This window comes from Bos javanicus, chromosome 11, assembly GCF_032452875.1.
Source record: "Bos javanicus breed banteng chromosome 11, ARS-OSU_banteng_1.0, whole genome shotgun sequence".
Classification (NCBI taxonomy): Eukaryota; Metazoa; Chordata; class Mammalia; order Artiodactyla; family Bovidae; genus Bos; species Bos javanicus.
The window spans coordinates 101,139,639-101,165,641 of record NC_083878.1 but is presented as its reverse complement, the minus strand read 5'-3'; the positions used below and the strand labels follow the sequence as shown (position 1 = coordinate 101,165,641).

General features: G+C 44.4%; 1 protein-coding gene and 2 non-coding genes across 5 annotated transcripts in view; 1 reads left to right on the top strand and 2 right to left on the bottom strand.

The window, feature by feature from the left end:
- Window positions 1-26,003, bottom strand: part of NUP214 (nucleoporin 214) — an 89,188-nt gene that overhangs the window by 8,575 nt on the left and 54,610 nt on the right. For 2 of the 3 annotated variants that reach the window (XM_061433860.1, XM_061433858.1), the window contains exons 28-31: window positions 25,619-25,680; window positions 21,140-22,954; window positions 19,309-19,379; window positions 3,948-4,104 (exon numbers count right to left, since the gene is read on the bottom strand). In XM_061433860.1, coding sequence (XP_061289844.1) covers window positions 3,948-4,104; window positions 19,309-19,379; window positions 21,140-22,954; window positions 25,619-25,680 — 2,105 coding nt within the window. The remainder of the gene's footprint in view (window positions 1-3,947; window positions 4,105-19,308; window positions 19,380-21,139; window positions 22,955-25,618; window positions 25,681-26,003) is intronic. The other variant, XM_061433859.1, reaches the window with a different exon arrangement.
- LOC133257889 (small nucleolar RNA SNORA48) lies at window positions 13,367-13,497 on the bottom strand. The gene has a single exon (XR_009739747.1). It is a non-coding gene; the product is annotated as a small nucleolar RNA SNORA48 (small nucleolar RNA).
- Window positions 18,546-18,618, top strand: TRNAG-UCC (transfer RNA glycine (anticodon UCC)). The gene has a single exon. It is a non-coding gene; the product is annotated as a tRNA-Gly (tRNA).

Sequence of the window (26,003 nt, the reverse complement as noted above, 5' to 3'; positions counted from 1 at the left end):
CACGAGACTCGGCTTCTGAAGAACAGGGCTGGTGTTCATGGATCTCCTCACATGAAGACCAACTTCAAATTTTGTCAAAACTAGAGAAAACAAAGTTAGAGTGAATTCAAACTGAGCACGCTGACTTCCAATTCTACTCTTACATGCCTGCCATTGCTGGCTCTGCACAGAGACTGCAGGCAGAATAAGAAAGATCCCACTGCTCCTCCTCCTGGATGGATGGAAGCTTGGGATATTCTGAAGAACAGGACTTCCACTCTCACTTCATCTTTCTAAGGGATTCAGAGTAAGCCCTTGACCTTTTAGATGCTTATCTGGTGGGTTGCTCCCTCAGCTACACACTGACTCGGCTCCAAGAATTAAAGGAAAAAAGGAATCGAGTTCCTAAAAATCAAGATGGGGGTCAAGTTTTTTGTTATAGGTACTGCAAATCTGCCAGGCAACATATAACCTGCCAAAAGTCAAAAACATGGAAGCTCCTGGGGAGTACAAACAGCATGCTATGTAACAGGAATTTTTCTTTAACCCTTTACTGGGAGGAGCGGGGAGGGATGACTCACATTTCCCCACCCTGCTGTGATGGGTGTTTTATTACAGTGAGTTTGCACCCACAGTAAGGCAGCAAACCGCTCTCTTTAAAGAGGATCACTGCTCAGACACAGGCATGGACAGGAGGCTGCAATGACATGTTCTGTGTGGGTATGGAGAGCTGACTGCATGTCACCAAGAGAGACGTACAGACACCTGCATGGGCCAGACAGATGCTCACAGGGAGGGTGACGGATGGGAGAAGCGTGGAGGGTGACTCTCCAAGACAAGCTGTCTGAAGAGGGGGTCCACCATTAACCTGTCAAGGTCAGGGCCTCTCTTCTTGCTCTGCTGCCAATCCAACCTCAGTGTGAGATGCAAGTCTGTTAACACTTCCAGTTTCAATGCTCTTGATCCACAATCCAGCAAGTGCAGAGCCTCATCTCAGGGACCCAACCATCTCTAATTTCCATGAGCCAGTAACACAGAGCCCCAGACCACGGCATGGTCACCTGCTCTGTAAAACTATTGCTGACAGTCTAAGAGCTTGGCTATAAGCATGTCAGGCACTGACAGCATGCATGGGTAGCAAATTCCTTTTCATCACCATCATATACTACATATCCCCTAGTGGAGCCTGCAAAATGCCCTCTTGAGCAGTCTGATCCTTTCCTGATCCGAGGTGACTGAAGATTACATTAGATCCCTTCAATGGTGGTGCATCTGACACTGGAAACAAAAACCAGGCTTCCCAGCCATTCCTTTCATTTGGTATTTCAAGAAGAGAGGGTAGCGATTTTCTGACTTGGTTAGTGCTAACAAGGCAAAAATTCCAAATAGCAAACAAATTCAAGTGTAAGATTAGAGGCTAGATCTCCTCTTGGACAAACCAGAAATACAGAGGTGAAATGATTTTACTGGGACCGTGTTGGAAAACTTGAATTCCAGGGAGGTCAGAGAACATTTACAAGCCTTTGGGCTTCTTTATCCCTTTATCTCTTTAAGACTCCTTGGTCTTTAGGATGTTCAAAGATATTACAGTGGGATAAATGAGTGGTACAGTCAGCCTTGGCTTAGAAAACCTAAAAACTGACGGGAAAGGACTAAGCCTTCCTGAGTCATGGTTTCCTCACACATAATGCACATGCCCCCAGGGTTTACCTGTGTCTTAGGTAGAGTCTCCCGGGAAGAAAGAGAGAAGAAACCTTTGCAGTGTGAGCTTCGGATACAGAACACTCCAGCACCAAGCACCAGTCATGTCCCTAGCTTGTCTTTTGAGATCATTGCATAGTTAGTTCCAATTATTTTTCAGGGCTAAAGAGGGCAGCTCCAGGACTAGGCATCTCGGGGTCTAAATGTTACCAAGGGAGCTGCTGGCTGCGCAATCTGTGCTCTGATATCTATCTGCAGGGGAGTGTGTTCAATGAATGCCATGCAAAGCAAGCATGAGGGCCATCAGACAAGGTGCACAGGGAGGAGTTCCATTCCACGGCAGGGCTGGAAGATCTCAGGAGGCAACACGGTGGATCAGAGCTCTACACACACGCCTGGATGAAATCCTCCTTACACTGCTTAATGGCTGTTACCTCTGGAAGCCCACACCCTCTCTCTGAATCTATATCTTTATTGGTAAAGTGGGGATGGCCACATCTAAAACTGATGACACCACCCTATGGCAGAAAGCAAAGGAGAAGTGAAGGGCCTCTTGATGAAGGTGAGAGAAGAGAGTGAAAAAGCTGGCTTAAAACTCAACATTCAAAACACTAAGATTATGGCATATGATTCCATCACTTCATGACAAAGAGATGAGGAAAAAATGGAAACAGTGACAGACTTTATTTTCTTGGGCTCCAAAATCACTGTGGACAGTGACTGTAGCCATAAAATTAAAGACACTTTAATAATAAAAGACGCTTGCTCCTTGGAAGAAAAGCTATGACAAACCTAGACAGCATATTAAAAGGCAGAGATTTCATTTCACTGACAAAGGTCCATCTAGTCAAAGCTATGGTTTTTCCAGTAGGTCCTGTACAGGTGTGAGAGCTGGACCATAAAGAAGGCTGAGTGCAGAAGAATTGATACTTTCGAACCGTGGCGCTGGAGAAGGCTTAAGAGTTCCTTGGACAGCAAGGAGATCAAACCAGTCAACCCTAAAGGAAATCCACCCTACAGTTTTCAAAAACTGTTACTGAACTCGAGTTCTAAGATCCCTTTGTTTTAGGTTCTAAATTCCTACTAGCAGAACAAAAATTTCTGATTATATAATTTTGCAACTTTAAAGATGTGTGTGTATCTTTACTACAACCTTTCCTTACATATTACTAGATAAACAGTGACATCAAAATAACTGACCTGTCAATATATGAGTCTCAGGAAAGAGAGTTTTGCTTGTAACTACATGAGCCTCATTATCAAGGAAACCTCTGTCCCATCTAGAGAACTGGGCTTGATGCCTTGTTGTTGTTGAGTCGCTCAGGCGTGTCCACCTCTTGGCGGCCCTATGGACTGCAGCACGCCAGGCTCCCCTGTCCTTCACTATCTCCCTACGTTTGCTCAAACTCATGTCCATTGAGTCGGTGATGCTATCTAACCACCTCATCCTCTGTCGTCCCCTGCTCCTCTTGCCCTCAATCTTGCCCAGCATCGGGGTCTTTCCCAATGAGTGTAATCACTTCCCAATGAGTGTGATCATGTAATGATCACACAGATGAGAGAAGCTTCTGGTGGCGCATATTTAATGAGAGCAGCTAAGATGAAGATTGACAGGTGCCTGACTTCCCAACTCAGTTTTCAGCAGCAGCACAATATTGTTTTTTTAGAAGATTTAAACAAACAAATTTCTTTCATTTCCAATCACGAATCAACAGATCAACAAGGAATTAGCTGAAGAAGAAAGTGCCAGCACAAAGACACAGCTTCATTTGAAAATAAGACAAAAGTGTAAGAGCTGAGAAATAATGATGGCTTCAACTTTTGTGTGACATTTCTCTACAGTAGCTGCATTTTAAAGCAAATTCAAAGCGAGTCCGACACAAATGAAAATCCAGATGCTCCTCCGAGCACACCCAGCCTGTTCGGCTGCTCTCTTTTATGCTTGTCTGCTTGCATTCATTTCAAGTCATCTCAGTCCTAAGAAACAGAGCAATTTGGGCCTTGGGAGAGACGATGGGAGTAGCTCAGTGCATAGATCCTCTCTCCCTGCAGCTCTGATGTCTTTTCATGGCTACATAGGACATCTCATTAAAAACCCCAAATAAAAAACAAAATCAAAACAGACCGCACTGCTCTGGGGGAGAGATTTTAAGTGGGCCTTCCAGACCTTTCCTCCCTTGCTACCCTTGTTACTGAAGCTCTGATACTGCCAGGAGAATGACAATGACATCAGGGGACCCAGAGACCAGGAAAGTTTCTGAACTTACTTGGGGTAGCTGTGGACCCAAAGCCCCCGCTGGCCGAGCTGAACGGGTTTTTGTTGGCTGCATCCTGGCTGGGTTTTCCTCCGAGGCCGCTGAAGAAGCCTCCCCCTCTTCCAGCGTTTCCAGACCCAAACACGCTGCCGCTGGAAGAGGACGACTGCTGGAAGACAAAAGGGACAGGAAGCCGGGAGGATGAGAGGCCACGTAAGAGGGCAGGCCCCGGCCAGAGAGCAGGCGCTCGCAGCTGTGCAGACGGGACGAGCGAGGGAGCGCTGGTCAGTGCCGGTGCAGGCGTCCCAACGACCAGAGAGGAAGCCCAACTCTGGATGGGAAGGCTCCCTACAATCACACGCTCTCAGTTATTCTACAATGCCAGTTCTCTGGAAACATCACTCGTGGTAGGTAGGAGCCCGACAGTTCACCTGCCCTGCTTCCTGGGGCAGGGAAACCCAACCCTTGGGAGCTCCCCAAATGTGAAGGTTTAAATACATTTCTAGGTTATGATGGGCAACACTTATTTTCATTCATCCTGTGTTTGGCTGAACTCATCAGCAACCGACTATCAGTGATTTACACTGTCTTTTCTCCCAATTTGTGCTCTTTTATTTCATGATGACTTTCCCAGTGCTGCAGAAATAAGCTTAAATTAGCTCTATTGTTGAAATGATGACCACAGCTGAATTCTGTCCAAATCTGCAAATCTCACACTCTGAGGGTGCTGCTAATGTAGGGCGCATGCTGACACAAAGCTGGATGCAGCACATGTACTTCTGTTGAGGAACTGGTTCTTTAAGGAAGACGGGTGGTACAGGAACCTAACAGGAGCCCCCTTCTAGGGGTGGGCAGGTGGAGAGGTGCCAAAGCCCCTCTTCTGTAAGATGGGAAAGTAAACTGCTCACCTCCAAACAACGAGTGACATAAATCAGCTAGAAATGTAGTGCCCTTTAGAAAAGTGCCTCAAATGTAGCTGATATGCTCAGAAATGGCTGTTGGTATTTTAACAACAACCAACGACTGAGCACTTGCTCTGTGCTAGGCACTTTTCTAAGGGCTTTACAAGTAATTATTTAATCCCCCAAAGAAGTCAAACCTCTAGCGGGCGGTCGCTGAGACATGCTCCCAGCGTGCCCCTGCTCTGGGGGATGCAGTCCCTGCCCTCAGTCTGAACTGCCCAAGACTGGACCGCAGGACAGGTCCACCGACGTGCTGCTCCCGTGACCCGCGCTCACACAGCAGCTAGAACACTTGAAAACAGCAGTCCAGTCACTCCACTCTTCTTACAAACTCTGAAAAGAAACTACATGCTTTGGTCTCACCCATCTCTCAGCATCACCCTTTATCCCCCGCCTTCTTTTGTGCCTGAAACACGAAAGGCTCATTTTTACCTGAGGGCGACCTACTTAAGGTACTTGCTTGTCTCTCCCTTTAAACTTCTTCAAAAACAACAGAAACTGTTTACTACACCCATTTAATGATGACTAGTTTTTAAAACTTGGAATGAAATCCAATTATAAGAGCACAGGCTTTGATAACTAGTGAACTGACTTCCAAAGGAACGAAGACATGACAAATATGCATGTGTGCGGAAAACAGAAAATACCAGGTTTCTCAGCTGACTTCCATGAATCCAGCTGAAACAGGAAAATTGCCAATAGATAGACCTTTTTTTGCCCTACAGGAAAAAAAAAAAACAAACCCACAACAAAAAGCCCCACAAACCCCAGCAACTTCAGATGGTTCACTCTATTTTAAAAAATATGATTTAAAAAAAAAATGGCTATCTGTAGAAATGAGTAACTCCAGTACTTTGGCCACCTCATGCGAAGAGCTGACTCATTGGAAAAGACTGATGCTGGGAGGGATTGGGGGCAGGAGGAGAAGGGGACGACAGAGGATGAGATGGCTGGATGGCATCACTGACTCGATGGACGAGAGTCTGAGTGAACTCCGGGAGTTGGTGATGGACAGGGAGGCCTGTCATGCTGCGATTCACGGGGTCGCAAACAGTCGGATACGACTGAGCGACTGAACTGAACTGAACTGTAGAAATGAGTAGAAGTGGGTAACACTTCACTGAAGTGAATGTGAATTGAGAGTTAAACTACATCCTCAGAAGTGGGTTAGAATAGCCCATTCATTTTAATTACAGTCAATAATAATAGTTTTAAGAACTTTAAATTATGGAAGACCTCGCAAGTCCATATGGAGGGGCACAATGAAGCCACGTCCTCACCACCTAGCTTCACCCATGACTCACAGCCAGCTGAGCATCACCCATAGCCCCATGTTCTGCCCCTGATCCTCGATCAGTATGAAGCAGACATCTTATCATTCCATCCACCGTGTAAAGCTCCAAAACAGAAACCGTAACAAACTTACCACATCCAAAAAACTAACAGTACATTTACATCATTAAAGAGGGAGTCAGTGTTCAAGATTCAGAATTTAAAAATTGCCAAAAACCCTGAGAATCTCATCCGGCCTCCAGACCTAAGCACCATTTCACAGGAAGGGACAGAGGAGCAAGTTACTCAGAAGCTACACCACAGGGATGTAATCAGAACAGGAGTGTGGCGATCTTAACAGGACCAACAGCCTGCTGTGTTCAACAGCTGTATTCTGAGGAAAAAGAAAAGAAGGACAGACATGGAAGGGCAATCAGAGACCCTGAAGACACCTATCAACCAAGTCTCAGTGAATGAACCTGACTTGATCCTAAATCAAAGAAACAAATGTAAAAAGAGCTATTTATGAGACTTTCTCAGAAAGGCATTTCCCGACTATGGGGCCTAAATAAGCTTCCCCGAACACTACCACATCATCTTGTTCTCTTCATAGGACTCTTTTTGCTTTTTTTTTTTTTTTTGGCCACGCCACTCGGCATGTGGGATCTTAGTTCCCCAACCAGGGACTGAACCCTCACCCTCCGCATAGGAAGCGTGGAGTCTTAACCACTGGACTACCAGAGAAGTTCCTCTCCCCGTAGTGCTTAAAATTACCTGAAATTAAACTGTCTTAAAGACTGATCCCCCCACTTCCCATCAAAGGTAAGCTCTATGGACACAGCCACTTTTGTCTTTCTTACTCATTACTGAATTCCTGCATGAATGTTAATTTTCCAAGCCCTGGTTCTCTATTGCCATTTTAACAACACTAAATCTTTCAATCCATAAATATAGGATGTCCTTCCATTTATTTTGATCATTTTTCATTTCTTGAAATAATGTTTTTGCATATTCAGAGTATGTTTTGTGCTTCTGTCTATTTCTGAGTATTTTACTCCTTTTTATGATACTGGAAATAGAATTGTTTTCTTAATTTCAACTTCATTTTTGGATGTGTGTTGCAAATGTATATAAATACAATTAAAATCTTATACACTGACCTTGCATCCTACAAACTTGCTGGACTCATTTATTACTTCCAGTAGTCCTCTAGTGGATTCCTTTGGGATTTCTATATATATGATATTATCTGAACATATATAGTTTTACTTCTTCCTTTCCACTCTGGATACTTCTTTCATCTTCTTGCCTAACTGACCTGGCTAGAACCAACATATGCTTCTGAGGTCCATCCACGTGGCTGCAGGCCTTGTCCTTCCCTTTTTATGGTTGAGTAGTATTCCACTGCGTGAGGATGACAGGGTCTACTATTCTCCTCATGATGAACATCTGGGCTATCACAAAGCTGCTAGGAACATTCTGATACCAGTCTGCCTGTGAACATATATTTTCATTTCCTTTGGGTACACACCTAGAAGTGCTAACCATAAAAATTAGTGTATATTTAACTTACTGAGAAATTGCCAAATGGTTTTCCAAAGTGATCCCACCATTTTACATTCCCACCAGCAGTGCATTAAGAGATCAAGTTGCTCTACATCTTGTCCACGTTTGGTCTTGCTGGTTCTTCAGTTCAGTTCAGTCGCTCAGTCGTGTCCCACTCTTTGTGACCCCATGAACCACAGCACGCCAGGCCTCCCTGTCCATCACCAACTCCCAGTCCACCCAAACCCATGTCCGTTGAGTCAGTGATGTCATCCAATCGTCTTATCCTCTGTCGTCCCTTTCTCCTCCCCCCTTCAATCTTTCCCAGCATCAGGATCTTTTCAAATGAGTCAGCTCTTCGCATCAGGTGGCCAAAGTATTGGAGTTTCAGCTTCAACATCAGTCCTTCCAATGAACACCCAGGACTGATCTCCTTTAGGATGGACTGGTTGGATCTCCTTGCAGTCCAAGGGACGCTCAAGAGTCTACTCCGACACCACAGTTCAAAAGCCTCAATTCTTTGGCACTCAGCTTTCTTTATAGTCCAAGTCTCACATCCATACATGACCACTGGAAAAACTATAGCCTTGACTAGACGGACCTTTGTTGGCAAAGTAGTGTCTCTGCTTCTTAATATGCTGTCTAGGTTGGTCATAACTTTTCTTTCCAGGAGTAAGCATCTTTTAATTTTATGGCTGCAATCACCATCTGCAGTGATTTTGGAGCCCCCAAAAATAAAGTCAGCCACTGTTTCCACTGTTTCCCCATCTATTTGCCATGAAGTGATGGGACCGGATGCCATGATCTTAGTTTTCTGAATGTTGAGTTTGAAGCCAGCTTTTTCACTCTCCTCTTTAACTTTCATCAAGAGGCTCTTTAGTTCTTCACTTTCTGCCATAAGGGTGGTATCATCTGCATATCTGAGGTTACTGATATTTCTCCTGGCTGGTTCTTAAGTTTCAGTAATTCTACAGATATGACATAGGCTGCAGCCATGAAATTCAAAGACTGCTCCTTGGAAGGAAAGCTATGATAAACCTAGGAAGAATATTAAAGAGCAGAGACATCACCTTGCTGACAAAGGTCCATATAGTCAAAGCTATGGTTTTTCCAGTAGTCATGTATGGATGTGGGAGTTGGACCATAAAGAAGGCTGAACACCAAAAAATTGGTGCTTTTGTATTGTGGTGCTGGAGAAGGCTCTTGAGAGTCCCTTGGACAACAAGGAGATCAAACCAGTCAATCCTAAAGGAATTCAACCCTGAATACTCACTGGAAGGACTGATGATGAAGCTGAAGCTTCAATACTTCGGCCACCTGATGCTAAGAGTCGATTCACTGGAAACGACCCCAATACTGGGAAAGAGTAAGGGAAAAAGGAGAAGGGTTGTAGAGGATGAGGTGGGTGGATCGCACCACTGACTCAATGGACATGAGTTTGAGCAAATTCCAGGAGACAGTGAAGGACAGGGAAGCCTGCCGTGCTGCAGTCCACGGGGTCACAAAGAGTCGGATACATCTTAGTGACTAAACACCAACAAAATTTTCAGTTTCTTCTTTTATGGTTCATGTTCTGAAAAATCTCTGTCTTTCTAATGGTTTCTTCACAATGACATTACTGACATTCTTGGCCACATCATTCTTTGGAGGGCTACAGAATGTCCAGCAGCATCCCTGGCTAGATGACTACAGTAGCATCCCCACTCATGAAGCTCAAACAAGTTTCCAGACACTGTGATTGTGAAATTCCTTTAGGGGTGGAAACAGACACCAGTTGAGCAGCACTGATTTACTCCAGGGTAGCAAACTTTTTTTTTTGCTTTTTTGCTATGGTTGTCATATATTTAATGCCTTGTTATTAACTGCACAATATTTCTCTTTATGTCATCAGTCTTTTTTTCTTTAGCTGCTTTAAAAGTTCTTTTTGTATTTGGTTTTCAGAAGTTTAACTAAATGTGTTCAAGGGTGGTTTTCTGATATTTACTCTGTTTCAGAGTCACAGAGTTTATTGCATTTGTGGGTTCCAGTTTTTCAACAAATAAGAAAAAGCTTGGCCATTGTCTCTTCAAAAAATGTTCTCCTCTCCCATTCTGTCTCCTCTCCTTCGGGACTCTTGATGACACCTCGCTGAATTGCCATACACTGTTGCACAGGTTACGGATGTTCTGTCCAATCTTTTTTTCCGTCTCCCTAAGCTTCAGTTTAGGTAATTTCTACTGACATGTTTTCAAGTTCATTGTTCTCCTGTAGTATTCCCTCTGCTGTTAAACGAATCATTTTCTATTTTGGATACTGTATTGAAACTTCAGATACGGATTGACTGTTTTCGTAATTCCCATTTCTCCGCTCAGATTCCTTATTCAACCATTCTTTTATTTTCCTGTAAATACCTGAGCACAATAGTTATTATACCTGCTTGTTCCAATGCGTGGGTCATCTGAAGGTTATTATTATTTTTTTGATGATTTCTAAAATATGACTGCAGGTCCCCCTTTTTGTTTTACCTCTTCATACATTACAAAATTTTTTTGTTAGGTACAGCAGACTTACCATAGAAGAACAGTGTTGTGGTGACTGAGGACTGCTAATAATTTCCCCAGAGAGTGAGAGACCACTCTTTCATCTCTGTCCTAAAGTGAGGAGCTAATGGTTCACAGATTTAGAATGAACTCACCCCTGGTAAGCCCAGCACTGTCTTTGCTTAGGATTTGGGTTATTTGTTGTATACGTGCTGGAGCCTGGAGCCAGGAGGCAGCTGAGTTGCAGTGTCATCCTTGGGTTAAACAGTTCTAGGGAGCAGGAGGACGCAAGACTGCAAATTCTTTCTGCTTTACTTGCTTACTCTTAGCAAAGGGTGGGAGGGGTGAATAGAGCAGTTTTACATTGAACCTGCAAGTCTTTCAGACTCCAGTCTTTTTTAAAGTAACTTTATTGGGATACAATGCACGTACCACACAACTCACTGATTTAAAGTATAAAATTCCATGGTTATGGTATATTACATCTAAGTTTTAAAAACTGAGGTAAAATATATACGACATAAAACTTAATCATTTTCTCATATACAGCCGAATGGCATTAATTATGTTCACAATGTTATGCAACAATTAATACTATGTCCAAAATTCTTTCATCACATGACCGAAATTCTATAACCAGTAACTCACTCTCTGGTCCCGCCTTCCCCCAGCCCCTGGTAGACTCTGATCTACTTTGCAGCTCTATGGATTTACCTATTCTAAATATTTCATATAAGTGGAACCATATAATAGTTGTCCTTTTATCTATGGTTTATTTTACTTAACATAATGTATTCACAATTTATCTATCTGTGATGTGACATGAAGAACAACTTCATTCATTTTGAAGACTGAATAATATTCCACTGTATGAATATACCATATTTGGCTATCCAATCATCTACTGATGAACACTGAGCTGTTCCATCTTTTGGCCATTGTGAATAATGCTGCAATGAGCGTTGGGGAACATGTGTCTGAGCACCATTTCTGGCTCATATGACAGAGTTGGACGATAAAGAAAGCTGAGCGCCAAAGAATTGATGTTTTTGAACTGTGGTGTTGGAGAAGACTCTTGAGAGTCCCTTGCACAGCAAGGAGATCAGTCCTGAGTGTTCACTAGAAGGACTGATGTTGAAACTGAAATTCCAATATTTTGGCCACCTGATGCGAAGAACTGACTCATCTGAAAAGACCCTGATGCTGGGAAAGATTGAGGGCAGGAGGAGAAGGGGACGACAGAGGATGAGATGGATGTATGGCATCACTGACTCGATGGAGGTGAGTCTGAGTGAACTCCGGGAATTGGTGATGGACAGGGAGGCCTGGCGTGCTGCAGTCCATGGGGTTGCAAAGAGTTGGACACGACTGAGTGACTGAACTGAACTGATGACAGTTCTATGTTTAGCTTTTTGAGGAACCTGTTTTCCATAACTGCTGTACCATTTTCTGTTTCAGCCAGAAGTGCATGAAGGTTCCAGTCTCTTCATATCTTTGTCAATGCATGTTATTCTTTGGTTTGCTTTTAAATTACAGTCTTCCTAGTGAATGTGGAGTGGTGTCTCATTGTGGTTTTGGTCCTCATTTTCCTAACGCTTCTAATACTATTGATTACCTTTCGTGTTTATTGGTCACGTGTTTGCCCTCATCGTTGCCAAGACTGTCCTCTGGCTTCTTATCCAGCCAGTATACTTCCTTCAGCAAGGCCTGTCTTCTACTTTTCGAAACCCAGTCCTGACAGTTACTCCCAAAGGCTGCTGTACCATCAAGCTCACCTACACCTAACTCCCCTCTCTAGAAATCAATTCAACAGGCTCTCTGCCATGCCTTGATAGGCCATGTGACAGATTATATTTTCCAAAGATGGTCACAGTAATATTTCCAGACCTAAATGCTCTTCTAGAGCAAGAGGTGAAGTTTAGTCCTCTCCCCTTGAGCTTGGTGGGACTCTGTGACAGCCTTAAATAAGAAGATGCAGTATAAATGATGCTTGCAACTTCTGAGGATAGCTTCTGTATGGCTCCCTTTTTCTTGGAATAGTCTTCCTTGGAATCCAGCCACCATGTTCTAAGGAAGCCCAGGTCACACAGAGAAGCCACATATAGATGCCATGAGTTCCAGTTAAGGTGGGAAATAACCACCAAGCCAACCTCTAGAGAATGCTACTACATTTGGGGGTAATTTGTTAAACAGCACTAGATAATTCTAACACTCGTAAAACCAGTGTGATAGTCATACTAACTGGATTTTTCTTGGTTATGAAGAAAATGAAGTTCTATATCCTGGCCAGAATCTACCTTGTATCCTTAAATTCTTCTGAGAATACCCCTACGACCTGAAAATTCATTCATTTTTACAACACTCATCTTGTGCTACCCATAGTCTGAAGCACTGGGGATACAGTAACGACTGTAACAGATAAGGCCCCTGCCATGATAGGAAAAAACAAAAACAAAAAAACCCACTGATTTGAATTTCCAGCCTTTCCAATGGCAAACCTAATTTCTGTAAAAGAAGAACATGAAGTGGTGGTGGGGTGGGGGAGTAACCATTATGGAGTTTATCACAGTATAGGCTTTAAATCTCTTGGCTCAAAGTATGCCTGTGAGAGAGAGAAAAAACTAAGGCCTGTGAAAGTCACCCATGCAGCTCTAATGTGTTCATTTTCACAGCCATATTTCACAATGTAGTAACATTCTATTACAGGATAATCTAAGTTTATCTGCCCAATGGTATATCCATAACCATTTGAGTTGCTTCCAGTCTGTAGTTTTTATTACACTGTATCCCGGTGCACAGATGAGTTTCTCTACAGAACAAACTAGGAGTGGAACTGCAGGGCTTTACCCGATCATGCCAGACTATTTTCCAAGGTGATTGTGCCAACATACCACCGACTAAGAGTGTATGTAAGCTCTGCTGCTTTGCACGCTCGCTGGCATTTGGTATTGCTGGGCTTTAAAACGTGTGCTGTCTTCCAGGAGGGTAGCTCTTTGAGGTTTTTGTTTCTGTTACTAATTCAGTTGAATATACTTATGGTCCTCTGGCTATCCTTTTTCAAAAAATATTTTATTTCTTTTTCTATATTGTGGTAAAATGTATATAAAACTTACCATTTTAAGCTTCCCCTCCACTATGTGTCCAGGGCATGCACCAGGCATGGGCACAGGCCAAACGCCAAGCTCAGATAAACAAGGAGTTGCTCTGTCCCTGGCTCGTATGAGACAGGCACCACCAACCAGGTAGGGTGCACCATTTTAAGCATTTTACCTGTATGATTCAGGCATTAAGTACATTCCACAAAATTGTGTAACTAACACTATCCTTTTTTAAGAAGTCTCTCATCCATTTTCTATTGAGTTCACAAATCTTGTGTGTTCAGTTCAGTTCAGTCGCTCAGTCGTGTCCGACTCTTTGCGACCCCATGAATCACAGCACGCCAGGCCTCCCTATCCATCACCAACTCCCAGAGTTCACTCAAACTCATGTCCATCGAGTCGGTGATGCCATCCAACCATCTCATCCTCTGTCGTCCCCTTCTCCTCCTGCCCCCAATCCCTCCCAGCATCAGAGTCTTTTCCAATGAGTCAACTCTTCGCATGAGGTGGCCAGAGTATTGGAGTTTCAGCTTTAGCATCAGTCCTTCCAATGAGCACCCAGGACTGATTTCCTTTAGAATGGACTGGCTGGATCTCCTTGCAGTCCAAGGGACTCTCAAGAGTCTTCTCCAGCACCACAGTTCAAAAACATCAATTCTTCGGCGCTCAGCTTTCTTCACAGTCCAACTCTCACATCCATATATGACCACTGGAAAAACCATAGCCTTGACTAGACGGACCTTTGTTGGAAAAGTAATGTCTCTGCTTTTTAATATGCTATCTAGGAGAAGGAAATGGCAACCCACTCCAGTGTTCTTGCCTGAAGAATCCCAGAGACGGGGAAGCCTGGTGGGCTGCCGTCTATGGGGTCGCACAGAGTTGGACACAACTGAAGCAACTTAGCAGCAGTAGCAGCAGCAGGTTGGTCATAACTTTCCTTCCAAGGAGTAAGCGTCTTTTAATTTCATGGCTGCAATCACCATCTGCAGTGATTTTGGAGCCCCCCCAAAAATAAAGTCTGACACTGTTTCCACTGTTTCCCCATCTATTTCCCATGAAGTGATGGGACCAGATGCCATGATCTTCGTTTTCTGAATGTTGAGCTTTAAGCCAACTTTTTCACTCTCCTCTTTCACTTTCATCAAGAGGCTTTTTAGTTCCTCTTCACTTTCTGCTATAAGGATGGTGTCATCTGCATATCTAAGGGTATTGATATTTCTCCTGGCAATCTTGATTCCAGCTTGTGCTTCTTCCAGTCCAGCTTTTCTCATGATGTACTCTGCATATAAGTTAAATAAGCAGGATGACAATATACAGCCTTGACGTACTCCTTTTCCTATTTGGATCCAGTCTGCTGTTCCATGTCCAGTTCTAACTGCTGCTTCCTGACCTGCATACAAATTTCTCAAGAGGCAGGTCAGTGGTCTGGTATTCCCATCTCTTTCAGAATTTTCCACAGTTTATTGTGATCCACATAGTCAAAGGCATTGGTATAGTCAATAAAGCAGAAATAGATATTTTTCTGGAACTCTCTTGCTTTTTCAATGATCCAACGGATGTTGGCAATTTGATCTCTGGTTCCTCTGCCTTTTCTAAAACCAGCTTGAACATCTGGAAGTTCATGGTTCACGTACTGCTGAAGCCTGGCTTGGAGAATTTTGAGCATTATTTTACTAGCATGTGAGACGAGTTCAATTGTGCGGTAGTTTGAGCATTCTTTGGCATTGCCTTTCTTTGGGATTGGAATGAAAACTGACCTTTTCCAGTCCTGTGGTCACTGCTGAGTTTTCCAAATTTGCTGGCATATTGAGTGCAGTACTTTCACGGCATCATCTTTCAGGATTTGAAATAGCTCAACTGGAATTCCATCACTTTCACTAGCTTTGTTCATAGTGATGCTTTCTAAGGCCCACTTGACTTCACATTCCAGGATGTCTTGCTCTAGGTGAGTGATCACACCATCGTGATTATCTTGGTCTTGAAGGTCTTTTTTGTACAGTTCTTCTGTGTATTCTTGTCACCTCTTCTTAATATCTTCTGCTTCTGCTAGGTCCATACCATTTCTGTCCTTTATCGAGCCCATCTTTGCATGAAATGTTCTTTTGGTGTCTCTAATTTTCTTGAAGAGATCCCTAGTCTTTCCCATTCTGTTGTTTTCCTCTATTTCTTTGCATTGATCGCTGAGGAAGGCTTTCTTATCTCTTCTTGCTATTCTTTGGAACTCTGCATTCAGATGGGTATATCTTTCCTTTTCTCCTTTGCTTTTCATTTCTCTTCTTTTCACAGCTATTTGTAAGGCCTCCCCAGACAGCCATTTTGCTTTTTTGCATTTCTTTTCCATGCGGATGGTCTTGATCCCTGTCTCCTGTACAATGTCACGAACCTCCGTCCATAGTTCATCAGGCACTCTATCAGATCTAGTCCTTTAAATCTATTTCTCACTTCCACTGTATAATCGTAAGGGATTTGATTTAGGTCATACCTGAATGGTCTAGTGGTTTTTCCTACTTTCTTCAATTTAAGTCTGAATTTGCCAATAAGGAGTTCATGATCTGAGCCACAGTCAGCTCCTGGTCTTGTTTTGGCTGACTGTATAGAGCTTCTCCATCTTTGGCTGCAAAGAATATAATCAATCTGATTTCAGTGTTGACCATCTGGTAATGTCCAAGTGCAGAGTCTTTCTGTGGTCCGTCGCAGCCAGTGCGCTTCTCCGCTGTCCCAATCTTATGTGTAGCAAGCTCAATGAATTTTGGCATATAAGTGTTTATGATGGTCAACATTTAAGACATCAAACACTGTTAGTACTTTGGGTGGCTCCCCCAGACCTCACTTTTTATGTCCTAAGACTAATCAGCATTCTGATTTTGTGCATTACTTATCTAGAGTAGATACAGTCTGCTTATCTGGAGTAGATACACAGGTGTTCCATGTATCTAGTTTTGATAGAAAAGTGATTCTATGAACTTTCACTCCTGCTGTGAGTGTTTCTATTACAGCTGCTCTGCTTCCTCCCAGGTACTGGGGTACCACCAGCCGTTCAATTTTAGCCATTCTGGTGGGGGTGCAGTTGTCTTTTTTCCTTTTGACTTGTATTGTTTATATCTGAATATGATTACTCTGTTGGTTATATAGGCTACAATTTTCCTATTCATGGCTTGTTTTACCCTAAAATTAAGAAAGCTGTAATTTTAGCGAGGTCACATTTTCCTTCTGCCTGAAGAATATCCTTTAGAATTTCCTTCAGGTCTGCTGGGCATATATCCTCTCAGGATCTGCCCGAAAAGTGTCTTGATTTCACCTCATTATGTACAGATGTTTTTTTTTTTTTTTTTTTTTGCATTTTACAGATTTTTTGGGGGGTTCAAAAATTCTGGGTAGATAGGTTATGTCTGGCTTTCATTGCCACCATTGAGAACTCTGCTGTTAGTCCAAGCGTTGCTGCCTTGAAGGGAACCTGTCCTTTTTCTGAGTGCTTTTAATATTTTATATTGGTAGTTCCACAGTTTCACTATGGCAGGTCTTAGATTCAATTTCCTTTTATACATTCTGCTTGGTATATGTTGGACTTCAGAATCTATGGGTTACTATTTGCTGTTGGTTTTAGAAATCTTATCTTTTTCTCTTCTAATAGCATACATTCTTTTTCTTCTCCTTCTGATTAAATGTACATTAGATTTTCTCTTTTAGCGTTTTTGCTTTCTCTTTTGTATTTTCCATCTTTTATGCTCTCCATGATGAATTCCAGATAACCTACTCTGACCTTCTAGTTCAAGGGTCAGCAACCTCCAGCCCATGGGCCAAATCTAGCCTGCCGTCTGTTTTTATAAATAAGGCTTCATGGGAAAATAACTGTCCTCAGTCTCTCATGTGGCTGCTTTTGTGCCACAACGGTGGAGTTGAGTAGTTGCGACAGAAGCAGTATAAGCTCTCAAAGTCTAAAATATTCATTATCTGGTCCTTCACAGAGAAAGTTCTCTGATCTGTGATCTAGTATATTACTATTCTCTTCAGCTGGGTCTGATCTGCTGAGTTAAAATTTTAATTGTAACAGTTTCCTTGAAGTTCTATTCCTTTCTTTTTCCAAGCTGCTATGACTCTTCTTGTAATTTCTGATTCTTGACTGGTATTTTCAAGTTTGTCCTTTATTTCTTTGCAACATGTAAAACACAGCTGTTTTATATTCTAGGGAGTCTTTGCAAATGTGTGTCTCATGTTTGTTCTGGCTCTTGATCATAGCTCCTTATTTCCTGCTGTGACGAATTTACGTGTGGGAATCAATGTCCTTAAAAATTACTGGAGGCCTAGAGTCACTCTTCTTCAGTGTGGCCTGTGCTGTCCCACCAGACGTCTTGGAGACACTACCATCCCTGGAGCAGGTCAGGCTGCGTGTTTATTACAAGACCAGAGAGGTGCAGTCACAGCTGACCATGACAGGGGCTCTTCAGCCCTCCCACTTTGCACATGCCCGGGAGAGTGAAGCCTGCCCCTCTGTCCTTTGGGGTTGGTAACACAGGAAGTCCGAGTGCTCTCAGACTAGTGATGCTCTCAGGGCAGAACTGGCTTCTGTGCGCCACTCACTTCTACAAGTTCCCATTTCGCCTCTAATAAGGTGTGGTAAAATACCTTGTTAGCTTATAAGTGCTTTCCAATCTATGGTTTATTTGGTTTATCTAGCCATTTTTAGCTGTTTTCACTGGGGAACTTGAAAATCAAAAGTTCTGTTTCTTTCTGTCAAGGATCACTGACTAGGGCAGAGCCCATCTTCTTAGGAGAAAGGTGAAAAAGAAAATCTCCTACTGAGGACTTGGAAGAAGCATATAACATGGCCACCACTTTCTCCAGCTTCTGCACAAACGTCAATTCTACCTTTAGAAAGTCAGTCATTTCCAATATGTCAGAGCACCTTTCTTCGGAAGGACTCCTTGTGAAGATCCTTGATCTAAAAGCAGCATCTGCCTGCCAATGCAGGGGACACAGGTTCGATCCCTGGTCTGGGAAGATTCCACATGCCAGGGGGGCAACTAAGCTCCTGCGCCACAACTACTGAGCCTGTGTATCTAGAACCTGTGCTCCGCAACAAGAGAAGCCATTGCCATGAGGAGCCTGCACACTGCAACTAGAGAGTAGCCCAAGAGCAGCAACAGAGACCCAGTGCAACCAAAACCAGAATAATTAATTACAAATAAGTAAATAAAAGCAGCTGGACTGGGGACTTCCCTGGTGGTCCAGCGGCCAAGACTCTGCACGTCCAATGCAGGGAGCCCAGGTTCAATCCCTGGTCAGGGAACTAGGTCCCGCGTGCTGCAACTAAAGATTCTGCATGCCACAACTAAGATCTGAAGCAACCAAGTACATAAACAAATATTTACAAACAAACAAAAGTAAAAGCAGCTGGCTTCTATAACAGTAAATTTAACCCCTTTGGGTTCTCAGTGTTCTCATCTGTCAAATGGGGATAATGACAGCACTTGCCTTATTCAAGCACTGATGATTTTAAGTCTATGTGTGTGCATCACTAAAAACCAGGCCCAGCACACAGATAACCACTAGCCAGACAATCACCAAAAGGAGCTCCTGGACTACATGTTGCTTAGCACAGGGGCCATACACAATTTCAGTTGCATATTCTTATTATTGTTTAAACAACCACTTCAAAAAAAAAATGGGCCGAGGAGCAGATTTCGATTACAGGCCATAGATGCCAATCCCTGACGTCACAATAGGCAGAAGATTGACAGAAACCAGGAAATGTGCTTTAAAACACTTTCCGAGAGGACTTTCAAACGAGGATCAACACTGGAATGATTCTCTCAAATCAGAAGCAGAGACTTTTGTGCCCCCAAGGAAGCTACGGAAGGCAGAGCTTGAGAACCTCAGCGTTGTTTGCTGGACACACAACACATTACATCCTATATACGGGAGCAACGCAGACGGGACTGATTGTGTTGGCCCGAATAGAGGCAAATATCCACATTACCTGGCCAAAGACTGTTCCACTGGTACTGGCTGCTTGACCAAACAAAGAACCAGTATTACTAGACCCAAAACCTATAAAATAAAAGAAAACAGAAGTTTAATTTGAATGAAACTTCTATACATCAAAGTTTTGTTTTTTGGTTTTTAAATGCCATTCAGGTATGTGAAAGTACCTCAGAATAAATCATTTCAAGAGTAAAATCTGTTTCCCTACCAAGGAAATGGAGAAAATTACGGGCAAATAGTTTTGAAACCTTTTTTTTCACTGTTGAAATTTTATAACAGTTAAAAAAAAAGTCTCAAAGCCTCAGGGACTGAATCCTTGTCTCTACCAAACCCCAGGGGGTGGGGTTGAGGATTCTGAGTAGCTTTTCCCTAGACTCATAGCTGCTAAGAAGTGTTTCCAATGACTGACTTAATATCATGAGTATGACTACTCTCTGGTTTCCTCTAATCTCAAGCGCCAGATTCTTTGAGAGCTGTTTATCTTCCTTCTAGGTGCTGGGTTGAACGGGGCCTGGGAAACCAGGCAGAACTATATATTGTAACAGAAGAGCCCCAGACAAGGAGCTAGACAGCAAGAGTTCCAGTCTTAATTCCTGCTACTGGCCTGGGTAGGGGAGCTCAGGCAGGCCTCAGTGCCTCAGTCACAGCTGGAGGAGGCTGTGCAGGCATCTTTCCTCCTAGTTATCACAGGAAGGAAGAGTTTTTCAGAGGTTCTCGGTTGTATTGAAATAGTTTTGATTGCAGACAAGGATTCTCAAGTTTTGACTGCAGAACAAAAGATGCGCTAGAGATAGGTAAATATCCTATTCTCTTTTAAGACCCACAAGGCCTTGTCTCTGCCTGTGGTTTAGACCAACCCGCCACACTTCCCATCACTCAAGCAGGCTGACCAGCCTCTGCACAAGGCACTAGGTGGATCTCAAAACTCTCGGGCATCACTGTGTCTTGCATCCTTTATTGTAGTGGAACATACTGGGAGTTCAGCAAATAGTTATTGAAGACAGGAAGGAACAGACTTCCTTTCTAATAAATTATGAGCCAGCTTCAAATACATTCTCATCAAAGGAATGAACTAGCAGTTGTTTGTAACCCTGCCCACCAAGAAGTCAATGACCTTTGATTCCCCCCTCACCCTCTGAGCCTGACTGCTAAAGAAATGCCTTTTGTAAGATAACCATGGAGAAAGGAAGATTAGAAAAGATTCTGGGAGTGTCCCATCTATTGGTTTTTGGAGTAAAAGCAGCTGCTAAGATGGGACATGCAATAGTGAGGATTATGTTTTACTTGAAAAAACTGTAAAACTTAAAAGATTTTTAAAAAATTATACTGAAAATAGAAAAAAAACCCAACTTTTCAAATGTCACTATCTGCTCTTCTAGGATGCAAGATGGTGTCAGAAGACAATGAAACAAAGGGCTAGGGTGAGGAGCTCTGGAGTCTGGGTCTGGTTCCACCACTGGCACCGAAAGACATTAGATCAGTCACCTCCAGGCTTGACAGTTTTGGACATAATGACCTCTAAAACACCTTCCAAATTTAACATTTCATACTCATGAATCATTCATTACTTGCCATGACTTTAAACTTGTTTTTCTCCCCCATGAAATTGGCACTCTGGTGGAGAACTTGCGGAGAAGCAAGACTGGAGCCACAGTGATTAGACCAAAGAAACGCCCAGGGCCGCCAGTGTCCAAGCCCTCTTACAGACTTTACAGAACCTCTTCTGTTTTCCCTCACTTCCTTTTCATTTCCAAAGCAATGTAGACTTGTTGCAAATGTTTCATATACGGAGGACAACCAAGGAAAAATCTCCTGTAAGTTCTTACCTGAAGCTTGACAGAAGCTAAAGCCAGAGGATGATGCTGTTGTGGTGGCGGCCGAGGTGCCACCAAACACGGAGCCTCCCTGCCCAAAGCCAGGACTCTGACCAAAAGCAGGAGGGTTGTTCTGGCCAAAGAGCCCACCTCCGTTGTTGGTAGATGACTGTCCAAAAGAGAAGGAGCTGGAGCTACTGGTGCTCGAAGAGGCTCCAAAGACATTCCCGCTGGTGGACGTAGGGGTGGAGGACACGGACTGACCAAAAGCAGGCACAGAGCTGAACCCAGGCTGACTGAAGGAAAAGCTGCTCGCGGGGCTGCTGGTCGACTGCCCGAAGGCCGGGGCCTGCCCAAAGCCCGGCTGTCCGAAGACCCCTGGGGTGGAGGTGCCAAAGGCAGGGCTGCCAAACCCTGAGCTGCTGACCTGTGGCGCGGCGGCCGCTGTGCTGGCCATGCTGCCTGTCTGCTGCCCAAACAGGCTGGGGGCAGTGCTGGCGGCCACGTGCCCAAACATGGGGGTCGCCGAAGGGGCGGTGGCTGTGTGGCTGGTGAGCTGGCTGAAAGCCGAGCTGGAACTGGCAGCGGAAGGCTGAGTGAAGACAGAGGAGTCAGAAGTGGCCATCCCAAACACCGGGGTCTCCGTGGCTGGGCCTGGAGCAGCACTGCAAACAGCACTGGAGGTAGTGGCAGGTCTGGATGTTTCTGGGGCCACAGGGATGCTGCTTGAGGCTCCAGGTGCTGAGATGGTGGCTGGCCCAGGCACAGAGACGGTGGGGCCTGGGGACGGCAGTTCCGTCTTGACGTCTGGGACCCCAGGGGCTGCTGGAGCAGCCTCAGCCGTAGACACCAGGACACTGGTACTGGCCACTTCGGTGCTAGGGCTGCTGACGGCAGGCTGGGTAAGAACAGGCTCTTTCTTCCCAGAGTCGGGAGTTTGAAGCGGAGCCTGGGGAAGCGGGGTTGGTGGCTGCTGCCCCAGGAGGGAGGCAGTTGATGCCGAGGCCTCATTACTGCCTGGCTTCTCGGGCAGAGCCGATGACGCGGCTGCTTCTGAGCTTTTACCAGAGCCCGTGGGCAGGGTGGGGGCAGACCCTGAGCTCAGGGGGCTGCCAAACGGCAAGGTGGGGAGTGACGTGGGCAGGGGCGTGGCGGTGGACGGCGGGGTGGAGGAGGGTGCTGTGCTGCTCGTTGGTTGGCCTCCAAATGAAAAGCTGGTCTTGCTACCACTGAAAAACAGGCCCCCAAAACTGATCGCCCCGGAGGAGCCCGCACTGGTGAGTGGCAGGTTGCCAAAGACGCCCGTTGAGGAGCTGCTGGGGCTGGGACTGGCTGCTGCTGTTGGTGCCGCCGCAGAGGTGGACTCGGGGGGCTCTGCAGGCTTCCCCAGCGCCGCAGGGCTGGGAGAACTGAACCCGGAGGGGGCGGCAGGGGTCTTGGTGGGCTGTGCACCGGCACTGGTCACGCCTGGGGACGGCGCCTTGCTGGCTGGCTTGGTGGGCTCGTCTGCTTGGCCGACCCGCAGTCCTGAGAAACTTCCCAGAGTCTCTCCCGCCAGGGAGCTTGGGAACAGCAGCTCACCCAGCTTGGACGGTGGCGCCTCCAGCTTGCCAGCAGGGGTGGAGAGAGAAATTCCAGAAGGGGCTGCAGGTCTGCTGCTGGATGGGGCGGACTCTCCTGGCGTGGCACCAGCTGCTCCCGTGCTACCTGATGTCATCGTCCCCGTGGAAGGTAAGCTTTCAGGAACGGTCTCATAGAAAGGCTTGCCTCCCCCGCCAAAGGAGAACGCATCAAGCTGGCTTGACTCTTTGGTGGGGGGTGCTGACCCTGGCAAGAAAAAGAAATTAGGAGATGGGTTGGCTGTCACAAAATATGACCGATCACAGCCTCACTGACTTCTCTAAGCCAGGGCCTCTCTCCTCACTTGACATCATCAGGACAGCCTGTTCTGACAGCACCGTCCTTGACGGGGACAGAACGTGTGCTTCTCTGTGGGAACATGACCTCTGAGTTGTCTCACTGAGGTGAGACGAACGCACGTTCTTTTTATCACCATTAAGTCACAACAAACACACCTATATCTAGAGTACCTGAAGTTAACCTAGTTGTCCACAAGAGAAACGAAAAGACCTCACGCACATTTCCTCCCGCGTGTGTGTCTCAGGAATAACATTCTCAGCACATGCTAGCCTATGGACCTCTTCTTGACAAGACAATGAATTGATTCCATATGGTAGTTTTTCCTTTGCTTTTATGGACAAAGTGTCAAGCCACAGGTCATCTTTCTTACCTACAATTAAGGGCTACTTCCTAGTGCTCTCCTCACAGAGTGCTCTCACAGTGGCACTGTGGTCTGCTGGGCAAGGACATGAGGGGCTGAGGCTGAGGGCTCTGCCACTTGCTGGCTGTGCCACTCTGGAAAAGTTAATTGACTTCTCTGGGCTTCAGTGTCTCCATTTGGAAGACAGATAATAATAGCCACACCTCATAGAGTTGTTGCAAAGATGAAATAAAATGTAGGTAAAGTACTCACAAAGCCTGGTCAAAAAAGTGGTCAACAAAGAAGACTAAAATTTGATATTTATAAACGGAAATTGGTCTGTTGCAAATGCCAGACTTTTAAGAAGCCTGGCTATCACAAACACCTGGGAACACTGCGAAGCCCCTGCTGTCTGCAGGTAACTTCCAGAAACCCCTCTTTGTATCACTGGTGTTGTGCTGAGTTGCTTGTGAGTTTGGATTGCTGTCTGTTCTGGTATTAATGACAGTGGTTATGGAATTTCTGTTGTGTTTTATTCCTAATGTATTTCATTTAGGATTTCTGACAATTATTTTGTTCTTGCCAATCTTTTTATACCATTGAGCTGTTTTTCTTTTAGAAAGTGAGACTGGGGAGAGGAGTGGGCCTCAACGGTATTCTGCCACATCTAAGTGGGCAGAACCGTTTAGGAATCACTGCTCCAGACAGAAAAGATAGAATGAAATCAACAACCTTTTAAGTGCCGCACACAGACTGGGTTTAGGATGTCTGGTATGCTTTCAGCTCCCGAATATCCCTCTAGCAGATTTTAAGAGATCCCTTTTTTACCAAAAAACGTTCATCACTTGGGCTGACACAAAGAAAAGCACATAAAAATAGGTGCTGAAGGAAAAGTTGAAAGATGGTCATTGTCTTATTTATTATAGGAAAACCTGGAAAAAGCCTGAACCGTCCAAGAGGGGGATGGTTAAATAAATTATGGCACATCCGCAAGACAAATTATGTAGCCACTAAAAATGACATTTAAACAAGACTCATTAATACTGGAAAACTCACAAGGATTGTGTTAAATGAAAAGGTAGAACATATTCTAGATTCTAGAACATATTACTTTAATAAAAAATATAAACACTTATAATAAAAGCTTTCTTTTTAAAACAGAAGTAAACTCAATTACTTTGAACTGAGAACTTGAAGGCACTTAAAAAATACATCTGGTTTCTAATAGGTCCTCAAAGTCTTTTAAACATTAAAAACATGCTGGGAGATGTTGGTCTGAGCTTCCCAGCTGGCTCAGTGGTAAAGAATTTGCCTGCAACGCAAGAGACTCAGGTTCGATCCCCAGGTCGGGAAAATCCCCAGGAAAAGGAAATGGCAACCAACTCCCGGAAAATGCCATAGACAGGAGGAGTCTGGCGGGCTACAGTCCATGGGGCTGCAAGAGTCAGACGCGACGCAGTGACTAAACAGCAACAACAGATGTTGGCAGATGCACCGACATGCACGAGACAAGTGTGCTTCCTGATAGGTTATCAAGGAAAAAAGATGCGTTTAGTCTTTCATTTCTGTAGTACTGTGTGTGTGTTCAGTCACTCAGTCCTGTCGGACTCCATGGACTGTAGCCCACCAGGCTCCTCTGTCAATGGAATTTCCCAGGCAAGAATACTGGAGTGGGTTGCCATTTCCTCTTCCAAGGGATCTTCCCAACCCAAGGATCGAACCAGCATCTCTGTGTCTCTCCTGTCTTGGCAGGTGGATTCTTTACCATTGCCTATCTCAACCTACAAATTGATACAATTTTGACTTCATTTAAAAATTTTTTTTAAATTATGAAAGTATGATAACACTTTACAGGAAACTGGGAAAACACAGAACAAAGTTACATATAGTTTCACTACATATTATGATTATTAAAAATTGATATAATTTTAAATACCATAAGACAAAGATGGAGAAAGAAATTTTAATTTGCATGTAAACATTCACATTTAAAGCACAGCCTTGCCTTTCTAAAAGCAAACCCTTTCTGAGTTTTTAACTATGAAGACAAAAGTCATTCCCTAGTTTCTTAAATCTAGCCTATTTCTAATGCATAATATCAACATCAAGTTCACTGCAGATACTTTAAGCAAGATGCGGCAGCAAGTAAAATGTCAACCAACCTGCCCCCCTCAAACCTGCACTTGTTTAGAGGGAAACACCAAAGTGAGGCGACTCTGCAGAGACTGTACCTTGTGTGGCAGTGAAGTTAGAAGACGGTGTTGGTGTGACTATCCCAAAATTAAAGCCAGTCCTAGGGGGTGGAAGAAAAGAAGTTAAAAATGAACAGACTTAAGGCACAACATTGCCCTTTTAACAGTACATTTTATAATTCATTCACATAATCTACTCTCCAGGGACCTGCAATCCATAGATAAATATCAACAAGCACATTGACTCTGAAGCAGCAGAGCAGAGCTCTCAAAGCTGGGGTGGGGGGGAGGGGAAGCGATTTGTGCCTGAGGTGAGAGGGGAGCAGCAAGTGAGGAGGCCTTGGCGGAACAGCCAGGCTTTCCATGGTAGAGGGGGTGGGGACCTATTTCAAGGAAAGTGAAGGAGCACTAGGACTGTGCCTTG